General features: G+C 41.6%; 2 protein-coding genes across 4 annotated transcripts in view; one reads left to right on the top strand and one right to left on the bottom strand.

Annotated features, from left to right (window-relative positions):
* The window catches only part of LOC139468546 (uncharacterized), a 48,188-nt gene extending 44,604 nt beyond the window's left edge, over positions 1–3,584 (top strand). For all 3 annotated transcript variants that reach the window (XM_071250594.1, XM_071250597.1, XM_071250595.1), the window contains one exon: positions 288–3,584. In XM_071250594.1, the coding sequence (XP_071106695.1) occupies positions 288–559 (272 nt within the window). In that variant the 3' untranslated portion in view covers positions 560–3,584. The remainder of the gene's footprint in view (positions 1–287) is intronic.
* A 12,996-nt stretch (positions 3,585–16,580) lies between these two features.
* On the bottom strand, positions 16,581–20,489 carry LOC139468265 (lengsin-like). Its single transcript, XM_071250116.1, has 2 exons — positions 20,339–20,489; positions 16,581–17,749 (listed from the first exon to the last, which is right to left on the bottom strand). Exons 1-2 carry the CDS (start codon positions 20,487–20,489, stop codon positions 16,581–16,583), a joined length of 1,320 nt encoding a protein of 439 aa, XP_071106217.1.
* Positions 20,490–20,980: the final 491 nt, after the last annotated feature.

The raw sequence follows: 20,980 nt of genomic DNA on the forward strand, positions 1-20,980 counted from the left end.
TCCTCACATTATATGAGATGACGTTATTTGCGAAAACACATACAATGTTCTTATAGCAACGTTTTGGCAGGTACTGTTGTATCTTAGGTATCCAGGAAACTGTGCCGATAGTCATGTATTGGGAATTCCAAAAGATACATGGAATTTCGAGATGTATTAAAATAGAGAAGGTTTTGGGTTTAAGTTTGTTCAAGAGAATAATATTATACAAAATATGATTCGATTACCGTAGAAACGGGAATTAATGTGCGTATGTTAAATGTTCTGTATTTCCAATATGTTTGTAGGTACCGGATTCGGAGCGTTCCAGTCCGTGGACTTCGCACTTGTGATGGACGTTCTGCCGGAAGAGAAGGACAAGGCCAAGGACATTGCTGTATGGCACCTGGCTCTCATTCTCCCCCAGGTCCTGGCCACTCCCGTGGGGGGAGTTGTGCTGGACATATTTGAGAGGGTCGACTGTGAGATCGGGCTTGGTTATATCCTTGTATTCGTAATGACTTCTGTTTACTTCCTGCTAAGTGGACTCTTTGTCTTCAAGATACGAAGGGCAAAGTAGAAATCTTGAATCTGGATATCATTCACTTCTACCAGTTCGTGGATGGATTGCATGGGATGTTTATATTGTTTGTATTATATGATTGTCAGTCACAGTGTCTAATATAATTTGACGCCACTTATTGGAGGCATTTGCATGTCAGTGTAAATATATACTACCAGGGTTGTAGTCGTGTAATGCGATTAAGTCAGTTGTCAAGTTATGTTGTACTTTCTATACATATAAATGTAACGGTTTTACAAGAAATCTTAACTGGACATTCCTGCAGCTAAGAGACACACAGGGAGATCATTTTTAAATGTGATAGTATTATTGATTTTTGTGTGATTTTTATGTCTTAAATTCCATATGATACTCTCGCCTACATGTATGCACGGTGTTTAAGGTTTTAACCATATCACTATCCACCATGTTGCCCTTCATAGAGGTTGGAGCCTTGTCTGTCTCCGCCCTGTTCGGTAGTACACGCCCTGTTTAACGGAATTTACTTTTATAACCTCTTAAATGAAATTACATTAAACTGGATCCTATATTTCACGCGTGTTTCCACATCTACTATCCTGTCAGTTATTCTTGATACATACTAAGTCAATAGATGATTGAATTTACAGGTCCCGTCATTTGTTTGGGTAATTCCGATTGGGCAGCGGACACGTGCTTGCATCAAATCATGTTTGGCTTCGCGTTTTGCTCCCCTCCCCAATGACGGAGTATTATCAAAACAAGGCGGAGACACAATGTAGCCTTGGCAACCCATGGCACGGCGCCCTGACATTGGGGATAATCTGGGCTTGTTTTACTGAAGTTGTTGGAATGATGCTGAAAATTGTGTTCACATTTAGTGCTTTTTGAAAACAATATGCTTGTACGTATATCTGTGTCAACACATTTAGAAGTCAGTTCAATGGGTATTTGGTAGTCACATTAGGAAATATCTCATTACTTCGCTATTCTAAAATCAGCTTAATTTGTTTTCAAATGACCATTTATCGACGTGTGCTTACTTGCAAGTATTGTCAAAGAGTTGATTGTGGTGTTCTGAATTACACAAGAAATACCATACGTTATTTCCATGATAGTGTATCAGAGTACATGCATGAAATGTCTGTAGGACTAAACGTTGCTCTATCGGGAAGGATGTGCGCAACTGATGGAAACTACTTAAATGCATACGTCTGTATTTTATTGCATCGCAAAAGTCTGTATGCTGCATCATAGTGGTCATATGGAAAGTGCCACGACAAAACAATCTGTATGATGTATCATAGAGGTCATATGGAAGACCCACGCCAAAAACCTCTGCATGATGAATCATAGAGGTCCATTTGGAAGCGCCAGAAGCACAAAATAGCACTTTATGCTGCATCCTAGAGGTTTCTATGGAAGGGCCAGAAGGACACATTAAAACTTTATGTTGTATCCTAGAGGTTTTTATGGGAGGGCCAGAAGGACAACAACAAAAAACTATATTGTTTCACAATATATAACATTATTTCAACGATGTTTAAGGTCGACAATTGGACAACGCAACATTGTCTTTCTAGTTTTTCACAGGAAATCACTAAAGGCCATGTCAACTCGGTACATATCAACACAGTCGGTTTGTTCAGATGAAGTTTCAAGGCACTGCCATTATGATCCCCTAATACTTGAGTTGTTGTTCCAAAGATTGGCATGATGTTACCAAAGTTCACCTTATGTGAGCTGAGCTGTCGTAGTTATCAAAGTGCCTCAGCAGCACAATTAATAGACTGGTCACTTTTCTGGGATTTATTCAGTTTTTTGCAGTTTTCGGTACGATAAAATTAAACTTAACAGCATAAGACTGAGGTTTGATACATTGACACTTATATAACTCATCTATCCCGTTTGGGTTTTGGGCACATTATGCAAGGTGAGAATGCTTTATGTAAAGAAAATGAAATCCATGTACATTCTGTTTCAGTGAAATGCAGCTAGCGTTTACTAATGAAATGGCAAAACTGACTCAGTATTAAGCTCTTGTCTTTGTTAATTATCATAGTAAGATAGTATTATTCTTATAATGATAACTGTTACGACGAATAAGCCACTTTTTAGAAACACACGAATGTCATCGTTGTTATTGAAGTATAACTAGGTATATACCCCGCTGTGATATTGCAGGAATATTGCTAAAAGCGGCGTAAAAACCGCACTCACTCACTCACTTATGAAGGTATAAGAATCATTGGTGAATGTCTTCAACGAAATGTAATATTACTTTGTTTGTACATATTGTTCTGTAGGAGGTATTTCGGCTCCCTTGATAACTTGTATCATCACGATATGTTCATTGAACATATCAAGTTTAATCACGATATGTTTTCAATTATCATTGAACATATCAAGTTTAATCACGATATGTTTTCAATTATCTTTGAACATATCAAGTTTAATCACGATATGTTTTCAATTATCATTGAACATATCAAGTTTAATCAAGATATGCTTTCAATTATCATTGAACATATCAAGTTTAATCACGATATGTTTTCAATTATCATTGAATATATCAAGTTTAATCACGATGTTTTCAATGATCATTGAACATACTTAAACAGCAACATGGCGTCTGGTTTTGTGAGACTCCCATTTGCGTTATGATAATTCTTAAGTTTATGTGTGAGTATATTGATGACTACCCGTTCTGCTACTCATATGACGGTTGTTAGGGTCGCACACATGCCAGTTACTACTGGAGAAGAACAGGAGACACATGTTAAGAACCTTTTCTATCATGATCCCGTTTTTTGTGACTCACATCCTGATTCTGAACCATTGAAGGCCAAGCGAGGGTTCACTGTACATAGTTAAAAGGACATACTCATATACTTAAGTTAATTGTATTCTGTTGTCTCACCCTATGGTCACAATATTGTCTCAACAGCTGACGTGTTAGGAATATACATGAAGGTAGCAGTTACTGGATTTCATTATGCATTATGACAACGTACATGTATCTTCACAGTTCTTGACATGGATGTATTTTGCAATAAATACATATATATATATCACCAATTGCGCTTTCATTTGTGCCTTCAGATTTCAAAGAGCGTCATGTAACTCTTACTCAAAAGTTGTTCAATCAAGGTTACAACGTTCAAGGTCTCAGTAAGCTTTTAAAATATGTTTTTGGTAGACATGTGTGGGACATTTCCAAATTTGACGCATCAGTGACCAATATGATGCCTGGTTGAATTCCCTATCTTGACTTGCACCTTGTGGAAGAGAATGTATGTATGTCAACTTCGTTATGATGCGGAACACGTTTCGGAGTATATGCTTAGTCCTTCATCAGGTGAATGAATGCCATGAGGCAGAGAGCATAATATATGTACATGTAAGGACAACACAATTAATAAGATAAAAACAGGTGGAAAATAACAAAGGGTAGAAACTAACAATAGAAGGCAACAGATGATTGGCGCTGATAGATGTTTGGCAATAGACAATGGAAGCCAACACTTCACAGTAATCAGCGCTGCTGGTATGGAAGCCAACACTTCACAGTAATCAGCGCTGCTGGTATGGAAGCCAACACTTCACAGTAATCAGCGCTGCTGGTATGGAAGCCAACACTTCACAGTAATCAGCGCTGCTGGGGTGGAAGCCAACACTTCACAGTAATCAGCGCTGATGGTATGGAAGCCAACACTTCACAGTAATTAGCGCTGCTGGTATGGGAGCCAACACTTCACAGTAATCAGCGCTGCTGGTATGGGAGCCAACACTTCACAGTAATTAGCGCTGATGGTATGGGAGCCAACACTTCACAGTAATTAGCGCTCTTGGTATGGAAGCCAACAATTCACAGTAATTAGCGCTGATGGTATGGAAGCCAACAATTCACAGTAATTAGCGCTGCTGGTATGGAAGCCAACACTTCACAGTAATCAGCGCTGCTGGTATGGGAGCCAACACTTCACAGTAATCAGCGCTGATGGTATGGAAGCCAACAATTCACAGTAATTAGCGCTGCTGGTATGGAAGCCAACACTTCACAGTAATCAGCGCTGCTGGTATGGAAGCCATCACTTCACAGTAATCAGCGCTGCTGGTATGGGAGCCAACACTTCACAGTAATTAGCGCTGCTGGTATGGAAGCCAACACTTCACAGTAATTAGCGCTGCTGGTATGGAAGCCAACAATTCACAGTAATCAGCGCTGCTGGCATGGAAGCCAACACTTTGCAGTAATCAGCGCTGCTGGTATGGAAGCCAACACTTCACAGTAATCAGCGCTGCTGGTATGGAAGCCAACACTTCACAGTAATCAGCGCTGCTGTTATGGAAGCCAACACTTCACAGTAATCAGCGCTGCTGGTATGGAAGCCAACACTTCACAGTAATCAGCGCTGCTGGTATGGAAGCCAACACTTCACAGTATTTAGCGCTGCTGGTATGGAAGCCAACACTTCACAGTAATCAGCGCTGCTGGTATGGAAGCCAACACTTCACAGTAATCAGCGCTGATGGTATGGGAGCCAACACTTCACAGTAATCAGCGCTACTGGTATGGAAGCCAACACTTCACAGTAATCAGCGCTGCTGGTATGGAAGCCAACACTTCACAGTAATCAGCGCTGCTGGTATGGAAGCCAACACTTTGCAGTAATCAGCGCTGCTGGTATGGAAGCCAACACTTCACAGTAATCAGCGCTGATGGTATGGAGCCAACACTTCACAGTAATCAGCGCTGCTGGTATGGAAGCCAACACTTCACAGTAATCAGCGCTGCTGGTATGGAAGCCAACACTTCACAGTAATTAGCGCTGCTGGTATGGAAGCAAACTGCACAATGGCAGCCTCCACCAGACAAACAAACACGGCGGCCACGACATGTATTTACTATAGGACAGCGCTACAATTATTTTGTAAAATTTTCATAATTATTTTTGCAACGTATACGTCACGAAAATAACGCCCGTTTTTTTTAAACATTATTTAAAGGGGAAGTGTACACGCAAAAATCACTTTCTTTCTTTTTCTAAACAAAACGCAATTTTAGAATTAGTTAGTATCTGTGTTTGAAAATATACACTCATTTTTTTTTCACAGTGAAAGTAGGAAGCTCACAATAGTGTGAAAGTGATATGCCGTTATGAGGCCTTCGTTTTACGAGCGAAATAGGCCTGAGTTATCCCCCTTAGATTATGACGTAATTGGTGCCAATTCAACTGGGTCCCTGTCTATTCTCAACGCAAAAGATATCAAGGACCAGTTTGCGGTAAAACAACATTGTCTACGACACACTCCGGCGCAGTGGTGACTCAGCATAACACAATTTTGGCTGGCATCTGAGATGCTAGAATCACAAAACTGTACCTACACCACGTGAAGCGGCTCTAACAAAGCATGATGACGTCATAATGTTTATCAATTGGCACCAATGACGTCATATTGCAAGGGGCATAAGCCATGGTGTTTTTGTTATGGAAATAGAACACTTGGTAAATGTGAAAAATATAAATCGTTTTAGTGCAATAAATATGTTAATTAAATATGATGTTTTTATATTTTTGTCTATGATACTTCTATGTTAACACTTTTAATGTGGAAAAAGTACAAGAAAAAATGGTTCATTTCCGTGTGAACTTGCCCTTTAAGCTGTTTCCAGGCATGCAATTCGTCGTCACATAGGCGAAATGTAAAAAAAGACACACGCCCCATTTTCAACAGCGATATGTGCGTTAATATTAATTTCAATCTGGTGTTTATAAACTATGGACGTGCTTGTAAAAATCCGCAATTATGAATACCTATAATAAACAAACTAATATTTAAAGGTTTTCATACGCGACCTAGAAGTCTAGACGATTTCGAATTTCTTATAATATAAAACGTCTTAAACAAATTAGATTGCCGCATAACGTCACTTTAAAAGAAACATTAGACGAAGATTTGCCCAAAAAATATACCTGGGACCGACTGTATATGTTTCGGCGTAGATTCGGGTCGCAGTGACGTCTTTGGTTGCCGAGTTGTCAATTTCTTTCTTCCCTTTCTACGAATAGCTGACAACAACAACATGACAGTCTCGGGTAGCATGGTAAATATATAATTATGCTTAATAAAATATATGTCAAGTACAATGTATTAAAAGATCATTCTTTATGGAAACAAGGGAACCGAATTAGACTACAACATACACTTAAGACTGTTGTAGTAATTGAATACCATTAAATAACATGACAGACATGTACAGTGGAACCTCTTTTATCCGGACAACCGCGTAAACGGAGCACATGAGGTCTATGGGACAAACATCGGAATTCACTGTCTTAAGAACACCGAAAATAACTAAAAAATGTCCAGGTTTGCTGAGTCTGAATAAGGAAGAGGATGGCTTTCCCAGCGATCTAACGTGCCGCAATTCACCGTGCAGAGACGTGCAGGGAATCCGGTTCGCGCTGCTTATATTTCTAGGTTTGTCAGCAGCATATCCGACGCGCTGCTTATATTTCTAGGTTTGTCAGCAGCATATCCGACGCCCTGCTTATATTTCTAGGTTAGTCAGCACCATACCCGACGCCCTGCTTATATTTCTAGGTTAGTCAGCACCATACCCGACGCCCTGCTTATATTTCTAGGTTAGTCAGCACCATACCCGACGCCCTGCTTATAATTCTAGGTTTGTCAGCACCATACCCGACGCCCTGCTTATATTTCTAGGTTAGTCGGCACCATACCCGACGCCCTGCTTATATTTCTAGGTTTGTCAGCACCATACCCGACGCCCTGCTTATATTTCTAGGTTTGTCAGCACCATACCCGACGCCCTGCTAATACTTCTAGGTTTGTCAGCACCATACCCGACGCCCTGCTTATATTTCTAGGTTTGTCAGCACCATACCCGACGCCCTGCTTATATTTCTAGGTTTGTCAGCACCATACCCGACGCCCTGCTTATATTTCTAGGTTTGTCAGCACCATACCCGACGCCCTGCTTATATTTCTAGGTTAGTCAGCACCATACCCGACGCCCTGCTTATATTTCTAGGTTTGTCAGCACCATACCCGACGCCCTGCTTATATTTCTAGGTTTGTCAGCACCATGCCTAAAACCTCAATCACCTCGACTTCGGCTTTCCGAATGCACAATAAGCTAACAAGCTGTGATACAACGTAAATATTGTTCAAAGTGGCGTTAAACCCTATTTTCTCACTGAATTATGGTGAGACGTGTGCACTTTCAATAATAAATTAATAGAATATTCATATGATCATATCAACTTAACTAAATGACATACCCTGAGGTTCCTGTCGCCTCCAATACCACCATACCCGGCGGCTGTCGGGGTCAAGCGTTTCAATAATAGTTTCATGCAAGACACACCGTTGAAACCTGTGGCTGTGGAACACGGAGATGTATGGGGTGGGGGTAACACACAGTACCCCACACTGCATTTGGTCCGTGTTGGCGCTAGTGTACAGGCTTCCATTGAGTATAAGACAGCGTCCAGTCAACACCAAAGTTAAGAACTTTCAAACTTTTTAAGACTGAGTTGTTCACTGAGAGTTAAACTCGACTCCCAAGATACCAGCGATGGATACTTGCTTCCCTGAGATGTGGTTCACTAAAACTGAGATTGAAACGGGCCGTTACTGCTCCCCTCCTATCCCGGCTACACAACGCTTTTGTAAATATTGTACAGACCAAGTTGAAGACGAAACCCACTTTCTTTTACTTCGTCCCTTTTATGATGATATTCGTACATCTTATCTTAAGAATATGTTCTACCCTACACCTGTAGATATCACCATTTTAACTAACCATTGTAACTTACCACTATTGGGAAGCATGTGCTTCAAAATGTTTATGCGTAGAAAATTATTTTATGTATAATTTAACAATATATTTAACTGTTTAGCTTATCATTTACATTCTTAATATTTATATTCCTAAATTATGACTATGATTATAATATTATGTATAATTTTATCTCATTTTACATTATTTTATAAAGCACTTACATTTGTGTAAGATATAGTCTCTCGTAACCCCCTTGGGTGGCATTTGTACTTTTAAGTTTTTAGATATTTAATATGCTTTATTTAAACCCCTGCTGTACAAATGGTGAGACTTTAATAAACTATATTGTATTGTATTGTATTGTATTGTATTGTATTGTATTGTATTGTATTGTATTGTATTGTATTGTATTGTATTGTATTGTATTGTATTGTATTGTATTGTATTGTAGTATAACGTTAACGTGCCCCTGTTGTTTCAGATACACATGCCCCCAACACGCAGGGCACACCTGCTTGGGAGTATATATAACAATGTGCAAAAAAATACGAAACTACGAACTGATATTTCAAACATTTCAAACGAAGCATCGGTGTCTAAGAGGTATAAGATATCTGTATGACCCCTAAATAGTTATCCGTACATGATTACTTATTCAAATATCACTTTATTACATGGAAACAAACAAATAAACTTAGAGTATCCGGAGAGACATAATATTATGGTAGGCTATAGGAAGAAAACATTGAAATATTTAATGTGTTCGACTGTTGGCTAATATATATACTCACACGCAAAAGAAACGCAAGTGGTTTTAAGCAAATAGGTAACAAACACGGAACCATAAATTGATAACAGTTTTAGCATGTAGTGAAGCCTGATGGTGTTATCAATATTTTTGGTTGTATTTTGGAAGCCCCGAGTAAAAACGCAACATAAAAAACGAATCGCCAAAACGCACCATTTCAATGAATATGTGGGTATCATGCACCCATTTCTCGCGAAATCGAAAATGCACGAACCGTCACGAACTGTAGTGGGTATAAAACTCTTGCCGATTCTTGGACCTACCACTCCTTGGTCAACAATGCCACGCCTAACTCAAATTCAGAGAAAACAGGCTATCGGACGTTTGGAAGCTGGAGAGTCTGTCCAAGGTGTTGCCCGTCATTTCAACGTTAACATAACCACAATTTACCGTCTCCTGCATCGATGCAATGCTACACAGACCACAAATGACCACCACACCTCGACAAGATCGGCAGATTACCCGTCAACACCAGCGACATCCGTTCCTAACTGCAAGTGAAAGTGTTCGACAGAACATAGGAACACATAATCGACACATTAGCCGGGACACTGTGATCCGACGTCTCCGTTCCAACAACTTCAGATGTCGCCGACCAGCACGTCGTCCTGTTCTCCAACCACGGCATCGACAAGCATGACTTTCAGTGGGCACAGGGTCATCGCAATTGGCGTCATCGTGAGTGGAGGCGTGTCATGTTCTCTGATGAAAGTCGCTTTTGTGTCTCCCATGCAGACGGAAAAGTCAGAATTTGGGGCGTCTAGGTGATCGTTTCGCTGACAGAAACGTGGAAAGGGATCCATGGGGTGGACCTAGCGTCATGATATGGACAGGGATTGGACTTAATGCGAGACTTGGACCCATGTGCTTTCTGAATGTTGGTCAAGGTCGGGGACACAGCGTCACTGCTCAGCGGTATATCGACCAAGTGATCAGACCCCACGTTGTTCCATTTTTTGCACAACATCAACAACACATTTTCCAGCAGGACAACGCTCGTCCCCATGTTGCCAGAGCTACCATGGTCTTTCTGCAACAACACAACATCCGTGTTCTACCGTGGCCAGCCCTCAGCCGTGATCTGAACCCCATCGAACACTTGTGGGATGAGGTTCAAAGGCGTCTGCACAATGTGCGCCCAGTTCCTACAACTACCGATGAACTACGCACAGCTGCTCTGGATGTGTGCAGGAGGATCCCTAGGGCCTTCACAAATCGTCTGATCCACTCAATGCACAGGAGATGTGTGGCAGTGATTGCTTGAGACCTATTCTAACCCGAATCTTCACGAGTCTTGCGTTGCATATGAAACATATTTGTTTCAGAATGGGTACACAAACCTATCCTTTTATTACTACCGCTACCCACTACCGCTACCTCAAATTTCCATTAAGCGATAACACACAGAAAGAATACGTGTAACCGAATAAAAGTAACAATTATATGGGAGAAATTGCTTGATAAGACATACATGGTACACGTTTGTTACCCTTAACCATGCATCCTTGTTAAAGCAAATAAATTTACAAATCGGTAAGTTTCAAGCTGTCCTCGAACATCAGGAAGTGTGGTTGTACACACGTATCTGTCTATGCTTAATACAGGTGACGGGTGTGGTGTGTGGTAACTCACGACGAAGAACAATGAGAAGCTAAAGTTTGTTTACTCCAACGTAAGTTTTGACTTAATTATTAGTAAGTAAGGTGTATATATTGACCAGCCTCGTGGCCCGCATCCTCCACAGTGGCATATCCGCTGTCAGAGGCTTCACTGCCGGGGAGGTACACGGCGCCGTGGTAATGTCCGTTCTGGTACACGTGCTGTCTCCACAGAAAGATGACGACAACGAGCACGTCGATGAGAATGAGGACGGCTCCAACAACTCCAGCGATGATGGGGGCAGATGATGCAGACACACCCCACACACACCCAGCGATGATGGGGGCAGATGATGCAGACCCCCCCCCCCCCCCCCCCCCCCCCCCCCCCCCCCCACACACACACACACACATGGGTCATGGCAATCGAACAGCGGCGTAAAACCATACTCACTCGATAACTACCGAAACCAAAATATATTTCTTTTGATAATGTCACTTGCTGTCCACGAATCTGACCGTCGCAAACAAATAACTCTGGATGATGTAACGCAGTCCAACTGTCATGGCTAGGGTGAGGTCCGAGGCTGTAACACGCTGTGCATAGCCGGACGCCGGATTTTAAGTAGACAATGTCAGTTAGGTAGTATTATAAATGATAATGGTGGGAAGGTTCTGAGAGCCCCATGGATGTAAGTGAGTGAGTGAATCAATCTCATTAAAATCAAATCTTAGTTCTCGCTACGGCTAAACAAAGATCTGAGGACATCCCATTACGGGTCACGTCAGAATTTCCGTGAACTTTGACCGACCAATGGAATGACCAATCAGAAGGCAGCTTTCTCGTGTTTTACGGCACTAATTTCAAATTGGCGACTACGCTTCGCAACATATTTTGACAAATTCTCGATTACAAATTTGAAACCTAAACAAAAGAACATTCTGCAAAATGGCTAATAGATGGTCTAGATTGTATGGATTCAGTCGTTAAACCCGTTACCATCGTTCGGAATACCCCGTGTTAAAGTTTTCGAGGTTGTATGATTAGAAATCACATTCCGACTGTCATTTTCATGATCTGGTAATCGACGCTCTGATTGGTCGGATGAAAGGTCGTTCTGACGTGAACCCTAATGGGATGTCTTCAGATCTTTGTATAGCGGTAGAGAGAACAAAAGTCTGATTTTAATGAGATTGGTGAGTGAATATGGCCGCTTTTAGCAATATTCCAGCAATATCACGGCGGGGGACAACAGAAAAGGGCTTCACACATTGTTATCGTTAGGATGTTATCGATACCATGGTTGTAGTTTAATACCCTGACATGTTTGTGTCCATCAACTGGTATGCGTTAGTTTGTAGATATGTTGCTCGCGTGGTAACAGATCATGGCTCAGTGTGGTAACAGATCATGGCACAGTGTAGCAACAGATCATGGCTCAGTGTAGCAACAGATCATTGCTCAGTGTGGTAACAGATCATGACACAGTGTAGCAACAGATCATGGCTCAGTGCTGTAACAGATCATGACACAGTGTAGCAACAGATCATGACACAGTGTGGTAACAGATCATGGGCACAGTGTGTTAGCAGATCATGTCTTAGCGTGGTAACAGATCATGGCTCAGTGTAGCAACAGATCATGACACAGTGTAGCAACAGATCATGGCTCAGTGTGGTAACAGATCATGGGCACGGTGTAGTAACAGATCATGGCACAGTGTAATAAAAGATCATGACTCAGTGTAGTAACAGATCATGGGTACAGTGTAGCAACAGATCGTGACACAGTGTAGTAACAGATCATGGCACAGTGTAGTAACAGATCATGGCTCAGTGTGGTAAAAGATCATGGCACAGCGTAGCAACAGATCATGACTCAGTGTGGTAACAGATCATGGCACAGTGTAGTAACAGATCATGACTCAGTGTGGTAACAGATCATGACACAGTGTGGTAACAGATCACGACACAGTGTGGTAACAGATCATGGGTACAGTGTGGTAACAGATCACGACACAGTGTGGTAACAGATCATGGGCACAGTGTAGTAACAGATCATGGCACAGTGTGGTAACAGATCATGGCACAGTGTAGTAACAGATCATGACGCAATGTGGTAACAGATCATGGCACAGTGTGGTAACAGATCATGACTCAGTGTGGTAACAGATCATGGCACAGTGTTGTAACAGATCATGGCACAGTGTTGTAACAGATCATGGCACAGTGTTGTAACAGATCATGACGCAGTGTAGTAACAGATCATGGCACAGTGTAGTAACAGATCATGGCTCAGTGTGGTAACAGATCATGGGCTCAGTGTGGTAACAGATCATGGCACAGTGTAGTAACAGATCATGGGTACAGTGTAGTAACAGATCATGGCACAGTGTAGTAACAGATCACGACACAGTGTTGTAACAGATCATGACGCAATGTGGTAACAGATCATGGCACAGTGTGGTAACAGATCATGGCACAGTGTTGTAACAGATCATGGCACAGTGTTGTAACAGATCACGACACAGTGTTGTAACAGATCATGGCACAGTGTAGTAACAGATCATGACGCAATGTGGTAACAGATCATGGCACAGTGTGGTAACAGATCATGGCACAGTGTTGTAACAGATCATGGCACAGTGTTGTAACAGATCATGACGCAGTGTAGTAACAGATCATGGCACAGTGTAGTAACAGATCATGGCTCAGTGTGGTAACAGATCATGGGCTCAGTGTGGTAACAGATCATGGCACAGTGTAGTAACAGATCATGGGTACAGTGTAGTAACAGATCATGGCACAGTGTAGTAACAGATCACGACACAGTGTTGTAACAGATCATGACGCAATGTGGTAACAGATCATGGCACAGTGTGGTAACAGATCATGGCACAGTGTTTGGGATTTGCTGGAACTGCATGGTTTTTTATTGAGCGTTAGAATCCAGTACAAAATAGAAATGGTCCTATTTTCAGGTTTCAGAGTTAAGCCAAATGTTGATGATGAATGGCTTTATATGTGGCATTGTTTCCGCGGTCTGGTGCAGATTAGGTCTGTTCCAATTTTGTTTCCATTCTTTTAGTTTGTGCATTCTACAAGGGACAACACCAAGGACTGCAGCACCGTAGTGGTGATCACCTGCAGGTGCTGCTCTGGTGAGTTCTACAAATACAATGTCCATCACCCCTTCATTTGATCGCTGGAGGTAACTATGACTGATACATCTACCACACACAATTAATGTAGTACATGTATTATTATTTCAAATATCAGATATTACACAATAACAAGTTTTAGCTTTTGTTTCATATATGGTTCTGTGGATATATGTCTGAATATATGTTTGTATGAGAAAAATATATTTGTTTAGGTATATTGTTTCTTGTTATCGATAGCATGACCAGGTTTCATGTATACAACTTGCCAGAAAAGGCGATCATGAAAACACATATTATGATCCCTCTTTAGATCAATTTTAAAAATTAACTGCCGAAGAGAAAACGGTTGCCGTACCGACGGTCCCAACACACCAGAAGCATTGCACATTCAAATTCCCCCGTGCACGAAGTAGGGGGTCATTCTTGATTTTGACACTTCAGTGAAAGCTCTTTGGAATCTTGGTAGAAAGAGCATACTCGATTGTACCTCATACATTGTGATGTGTGAGAAATGCTGGAGCTACTGGAATATTAAGAAAGTGGAAGTCATCCTTCTGTCATACAGTATTGTGGAGAGATGTTGCACGTATGCATATATCTAAATATCAAATACATGGAGCGATTTCACTGGTCTTGGTTATTTCTTGTTCAGGTGGGTAAATCAGAAAGTGACTTGGATATCTGGCCGTTATTGAACGATATCAGATCATCGATAAACCTAAAAAATAGGGTAAGCAAATTCCCATGTATTGATTGTGGCACTCGGAGGAATAATTCCGTTCCATATGCATGAAACGGGTGCCCATGGGGATGTCAACATCCCCAGGTTTCATATTGAAGTTATCAATGAGAAGGTCCAGGATTTCACATATTGTTTTCTCAGTAAACTTCAATTCATTGTGTTTTCATATTTGACAAATTTGGAACCTCTAAAGATAAAGATGTAACTTGATCAATGGTCACAGTGCTAAGCGAATAAAAAACGACAAAAAGCAGAGTCTATTATACAATCCCGACTTTATCATGAGCATGTGTTTATGAATCATTATGAAATAGTGATGCTACCATGTGTTCGCGAAAACAAATGTCCCATGTATCAAGGAATGAAGCTTTCTCTAGTGCACAAAGTTGAAAAATCAAATGTTCCGACGTAATTGAGCTTCGTTCTTTTTTGAGAATGCAAACATTCACCCAAATTCTTTGAGTTTCGGAGAATCCAGAACGTCTGTGTGGAGAGGTAAAACAATAGTCTCTCACTGTGACGTTGCAACAATACTTAATATGCTAATATACTGTTATTATATACTTTAATTACGACGTTTATCCCACCATATAATATAATAACAACACCATATGATCTCATGTTAAATGAAATGTTAAAATAATGTTGTGTACGCATGGTATGTGAATAAAATGAAAATGAAAGTCCCATCCCCCATAGGGAGGCAAATGTAGTTGGCACAGAATAATAGCAGTCATGCACAACACGTGCACATATGGTATGTACCATGTTGTATAATTCAATATAAAATATATATTTCTGAAGATGTGGCAGAGATAAAATATCAAATTGGATACATTGGATACATCCCTCTGAAACCTTGAAAAGAGATACATCTGTTAATTACAGAAGTTAAAAATTCAAAATTATGCTGTAACAGAAACCCAAATTGGCAAATATGCTCCGTGGATAACTCTCATATGTGATAACAGCAGATTGATAAATTCCTACCTTCCATGCCATGACTTTTGCAATCAGAGTACTTTGGAGTCTTTTTTTCGGAGACTTGTGAGTTTCAGTATACAGCTCAGGACAATCTATTAGCACACGTGTTGGTATGGAGAGGGAATAATAGTGTCTTATTGCGATATGTAACACCGGTACGTTGCTATAGAGAGGTAATACTGTCTCTTGTTGATTTTTTAAAACACCGGTATGTTGCTATAGAGAGGTAATCTGTCTCTTGTTGATTGGTATAACACCGGTACGTTGTATAGAGAGGTAAAACAACAGTCTGTTGTTATTAAGATATTACACGAGTACGTTGTGTAGAGAGGTAAAACAATGGTCGCTCATTGAGGGGTATAACAAAAGTATTGGAAGGTGTAACACCGGTACGTTAGTATTTAGAGAGGTAGAACAATGGCCGGTTAGTTAGTGAGATATAAAATGTGAATGTTACTCTGGAATTAAAAGAACCTTCTGTTGATATGTAGGCTGAGAGAAATATAACGCTACGTGATAGGGATAGAGGTAAAACAATAGTGCTGTTGTAATAGGCAGATATAACACAATCGTATGTTGGTATGGAAAGGTAAAGTGAGTGAGTGATTTCAGTTTAACATCGCTTTGAAGAGCGGTTTAGTTATAATCACAGCGTGACTGTTGTGTAAGTAAATATCGGAGTAACGCAGGTAGTAGGTATGGTGCTGACAGTGCAAGGATGAAGGTCACGAAGAACTTGGTTATCAAATCCACGCTCTTCGGATCCTGGCACAAGTTCGCCTCAGAATACTGGAAGTCCCATTCCCCATAGGGAGCTAAATGTAGTTGGCAGAGATCAATAGCATTCATGTACAACACGTGTACATATACGTAGGTATTACTTGTGTTTATTTGTGAGGTCAGGCTCACCGTATCAGCCAGTGCATAACACTATTAGTCAGTAAACGTTTACTAGAAGTAAACCTTCCTCTCGTACGAAAATCTTTCTTTATCATCTTTAATGTATTTAAACTGTTCAATGTCAACTTCCTTACATTTCAAGAACCAAGAAATCATTTCTTGGCCCAGAGCACTAACCATGTACGAGTCATCTTCAAGATCTTTCAAAGCTTCTGGGAGGGATTTTGGCAAGAGATCGGCGTCCTTTAGATTCCCCGGAGGTGGACACACCAGTTTGTTCCTCACCCCGTCCAAACCGGCAGCAATGGTAGCCGCCATGACAATGTAGGGGTTGCTTCTTCCGCTCGGCATCCTGTTCTCCAGGTAGGTTCCTGAAGGTCCGTGGTTCTTGACACGGAGAGAGGTTGCACGGTCTTCAATATTCCAATAAATCGCCCCTGGTGCCCAGGGTTGGTGGAGTCTTCTGTAGCAGTTTATTGTTGGAGAGGTTAAGGCAGCCAGTGCCTTGCTGTGTTTCAGAATTCCTGCTATCCATTGTTTAGCCATGGGAGATAGGTTGTCTGTGGAACTAACGTCATAAAATGCATTCTCACCAGTGTCTTTGGCTAGAATGGAGAGACTGTAATGACACCCTGCCCCCGACAGATCAGCATCAAGCTTTGACATGAATGAAGCCTTGAGGTCACTTTGGTCAGCTAATTCAAGAAGGCCCTGCTTGAGATTAAATGCAGCATCGGCACCTTCTATTCCATATTTGGGTTCCAGGGCAGCCTCGAACATTCCGGGAGCATATTCGAGATGCATCTTTTCGACATCTATTCCAGATTGCTTGAGTTGATTGTCGAATTTATATACATATTTTCCACATTTGTTCAATGTCTGCTGGCACAGGAATGATTTACCGGGGAAAACCGGAGTTAATGTATTTGCATCAAATAGGAAGTATTCAATTTCAAAGCCGGAATACAACTGAAACCCTAGGTCGTCCAACTGTTTCAGCTGTTGCCGGGCAACATATCGCGGACATGCTGCCTGAGGAGAGAGATCCTTTTTCCAGCGTGACTCGCACAGAATTTCTGCGACCTTGAACGTATTTTCTCCTGCCCATGGAATTGGTCTGAGGGTGTCAAGATCTGGAACTAAAGTCGCGTTGCCATTGTGGTACTCTTTGTCATGAGGCAAGATCACGATCTCGTTGTTGTATCCAAATAGTAATATTTCTGAAATGATGCAACTGGTATTAAAGTATAAGTCACAGAATCCTAAAAGCAGAGACCATTGTACGATTACTATCATATGATAAGTATATGTTTATGAATCACTATCAAATAGTGATGATACCAGGTGTTCGCGAAAATGTCAGCGTATCCTGACCCACCGATGGCACCAGTCACAAACATGCAAAAGCAAGTCAATTGTCCATCTGACATTTTGGTCATTGATACGTCATATTTGAAAATTCACATATGTGATAACAGAACACTTTTTAAATCTGTACTGGGGCCTTGAATGTTGTTACCCTGTTCAAATAATTTTTGAGCAATTTTTGGGTGACGCTTTTTGAAATCTTCGAAGAAAGAATATGTTCGATTGTCCCTCAAAAGTTGTGACATACACACATCAAGTGATAGAACTGCTGGAATATTGCTCGACATAAAAGAAAAAAAAACAAGAGACACAACCCTCTCCATATTCATATGCCCCATGGTCTCCTCTTACACAAGCATAGTCTCCTCTTACACAAGCATAGTCTCCTCTTACACAAGCATAGTCGCCTCTTACACAAGCATAGTCTCCTCTTACATAAGCATAGTCTCCTCTTACACAAGCATAGTCTCCTCTTACACAAGCATAGTCGCCTCTTACACAAGCATAGTCTCCTCTTACCACAAGCATAGTCGCCTTTTACACAAGCATAGTCTCCTCTTACCACAAGCATAGTCGCCTTTTACGACAAGCATAGTCTCCTCTTACGACAAGCATTGTCTCCTCTTACACAAACATAGTCGCCTTTTACACAAGCCTAGTCGCCTTTTACACAAGCCTAGTCTCCTCTTACACAAGCATAGTCGCCTCTTACACAAGCATAGTCTCCTCTTACACAAGCATAGTTTCCTCTTACACAAGCATAGTTTTCTCTTACACAAGCATAGTCGCCTTTTACGACAAGCATAGTCGCCTTTTACGCCAAGCATGGGTTGCTGGAGACCTATTCTACCCCAGATCTTCACGGGGACAAGCACGGGTTGCTGAAGACCTATTCTACCCCGGATCTTCACGGGTGTAGACAAGCATGGGTTGCTGAAGACCTATTCCATCCCGGATCTTCACGGGGACAAGCATGGGTTGCTGGAGACCTATTCTACCCCGGATCTTCACGGGTGTAGACAAGCATGGGTTGCTGAAGACCTATTCCATCCCGGATCTTCACGGGGACAAGCATGGGTTGCTGGAGACCTATTCTACCCCGGATCTGCCAGCGTTAACAGCTGGAATGTTGCCGGGTGAGGCGTTAAACAACAGCTGGAATGTTGCTGGGTTAGGCGTTAAACAACACCTGGGATGTTGCTGGGTTAGGCGTTAAACAACAGCTGGAATGTTGCTGGGTGAGGCGTTAAACAACAGCTGGAATGTTACTGGGTAAGGCGTTAAACAACAGCTGGAATGTTGCTGGGTGAGGCGTTATACAACAGCTGGGATGTTACTGGGTAAGGCGTTAAACAACAGCTGGAATGTTGCTGGGTTAGGCGTTAAACAACACCTGGGATGTTGCTGGGTTAGGTGTTAAACAACAGCTGGAATGTTGCTGGGTGAGGCGTTAAACAACAGCTGGAATGTTACTGGGTAAGGCGTTAAACAACAGCTGGAATGTTGCTGGGTGAGGCGTTATACAACAGCTGGGATGTTACTGGGTAAGGCGTTAAACAACAGCTGGAATGTTGCTGGGTGAGGCGTTAAACAACAGCTGGAATGTTGCTGGGTGAGGCGTTAAACAACAGCTGGGATGTTGTTGGATTAGGCGTTAAACAACAGCAGGAATGTTCCTGGGTGAGGGGTTAAACAACAGTTAGGATGTTGCTGGCTGAGGCGTTAAACAACAGATAGAGTGTATGTGGTATACCAAGATGACTATTCACAACAAAGTTTAGCCCTGACACGTCGCTGCGAATGAGGTGATGGATTGTGTTTGTTCTTTTGTGCGGCGCTCCAGTACATGTGCTAGTTTCTTCATGAAGCAATTGCTTCTATATACTAGTATCAAGATAGTGGAGGATAAAATGATAAAGCAGTTGCTATCCATAAATGTTGAATGTCTTCAGAGTTAGGTTCTGTTGACCAAACGTTTCGGGAATCAGCATTAGATGAATGTTATTATAAGATTTTGAAATAGTTAGAACCTTAGGATGTAGATGTAAAATTAACTATCCTTAGAGATTTGATACTAACAAGCTGGCGGTGTGACGTGGTCTATGCACGTGCGTCTTGTTGACCAATTCACTTTAACGGCGACCGACTTTCAGACATCGGTCTGAGGGAAATAACTCCCAGTATGGAGATACGGTGATACGGTACTCAATGGGCGGCATTCACGCAACAGGCGAAGTTAAGGTGAGGAGCTGTGATTGTATACCCCCACCCCACTCCCGCAACGCTCTCTGTCTCTCTGTCTCTGTCTCTCTGTCTCTGTCTCTCTGTCTCTCTGTCTCTGTCTCTCTCTCTCTCTCTCTCTCTCTCTCTCTCTCTCTCTCTCTCTCTCTGTATATGGACATCACATTAATCAAATACTACAATAGTTTATCGTTGCTTACCTTCATACAAGTCCAATCCTCCAAGCAGGTATTTTTCAGCGTAGCGACGGTGCATCGCCGGACCACGGCTTGTGCCATTGATGTCACAGACAGCGAACCTGATGTAGTCGTAATTGGCGACTGCGACACGAGCCTGCTCAATCTTGTCCATGGTTGTCCCGGACAGGTCAGTTAGAGACTAAAATATACCAAGGCTTACCGTGTCTAACTGTTTATAGTGTATGCTGTCAGTCAACCGTGTGCCCTTTGAACTGACTGATATAGGAGATTTAACGTGCGCTTTCCGACTGTAGCGTATTTCGCACACGGGTGCACCCTTTGAAAGGACAGCTGTATTTTTATAATCCTACAGGAAATAAAAAAGCCTGGGGCCATGCTGCAATGGTAGGGTATAGTCTGTATTAGACTTTGTTCAGCTTGTCATACATTATTTTATTTCCTTTTCTGACCACATTGAGTACCACTGTTTTTCACATAATTCATCAAAATATTCTTCAGAAGTTCAGGTTTAAATATTCTATACAGCTTTTGATGATTCAAATATTTCAGAAGACCATATTTGTAAATATTGATCTTGTAATCTATTTGACCCAATACGTTTCAGTGAATGGGTGCCGGGAATTAAAACAATGTGAGTGCCAT

The sequence above is a fragment of the Haliotis cracherodii genome, unplaced genomic scaffold (genome assembly GCF_022045235.1).
Source record: "Haliotis cracherodii isolate W230 unplaced genomic scaffold, xgHalCrac1.p SCAF_2, whole genome shotgun sequence".
Taxonomy (NCBI): Eukaryota; Metazoa; Mollusca; class Gastropoda; order Lepetellida; family Haliotidae; genus Haliotis; species Haliotis cracherodii.

Excerpts from the sequence above, each read along its gene's own strand:
- LOC139468265 (XM_071250116.1), bottom strand. The coding sequence starts at position 20,489 with ATGGACAAGATTGAGCAGGCTCGTGTCGCAGTCGCCAATTACGACTAC. Across the intron at positions 17,750-20,338 it reads AGGATTGGACTTGTATGAAG|AAATATTACTATTTGGATAC; the intron begins GTAAGCAACGAT and ends GCATCATTTCAG.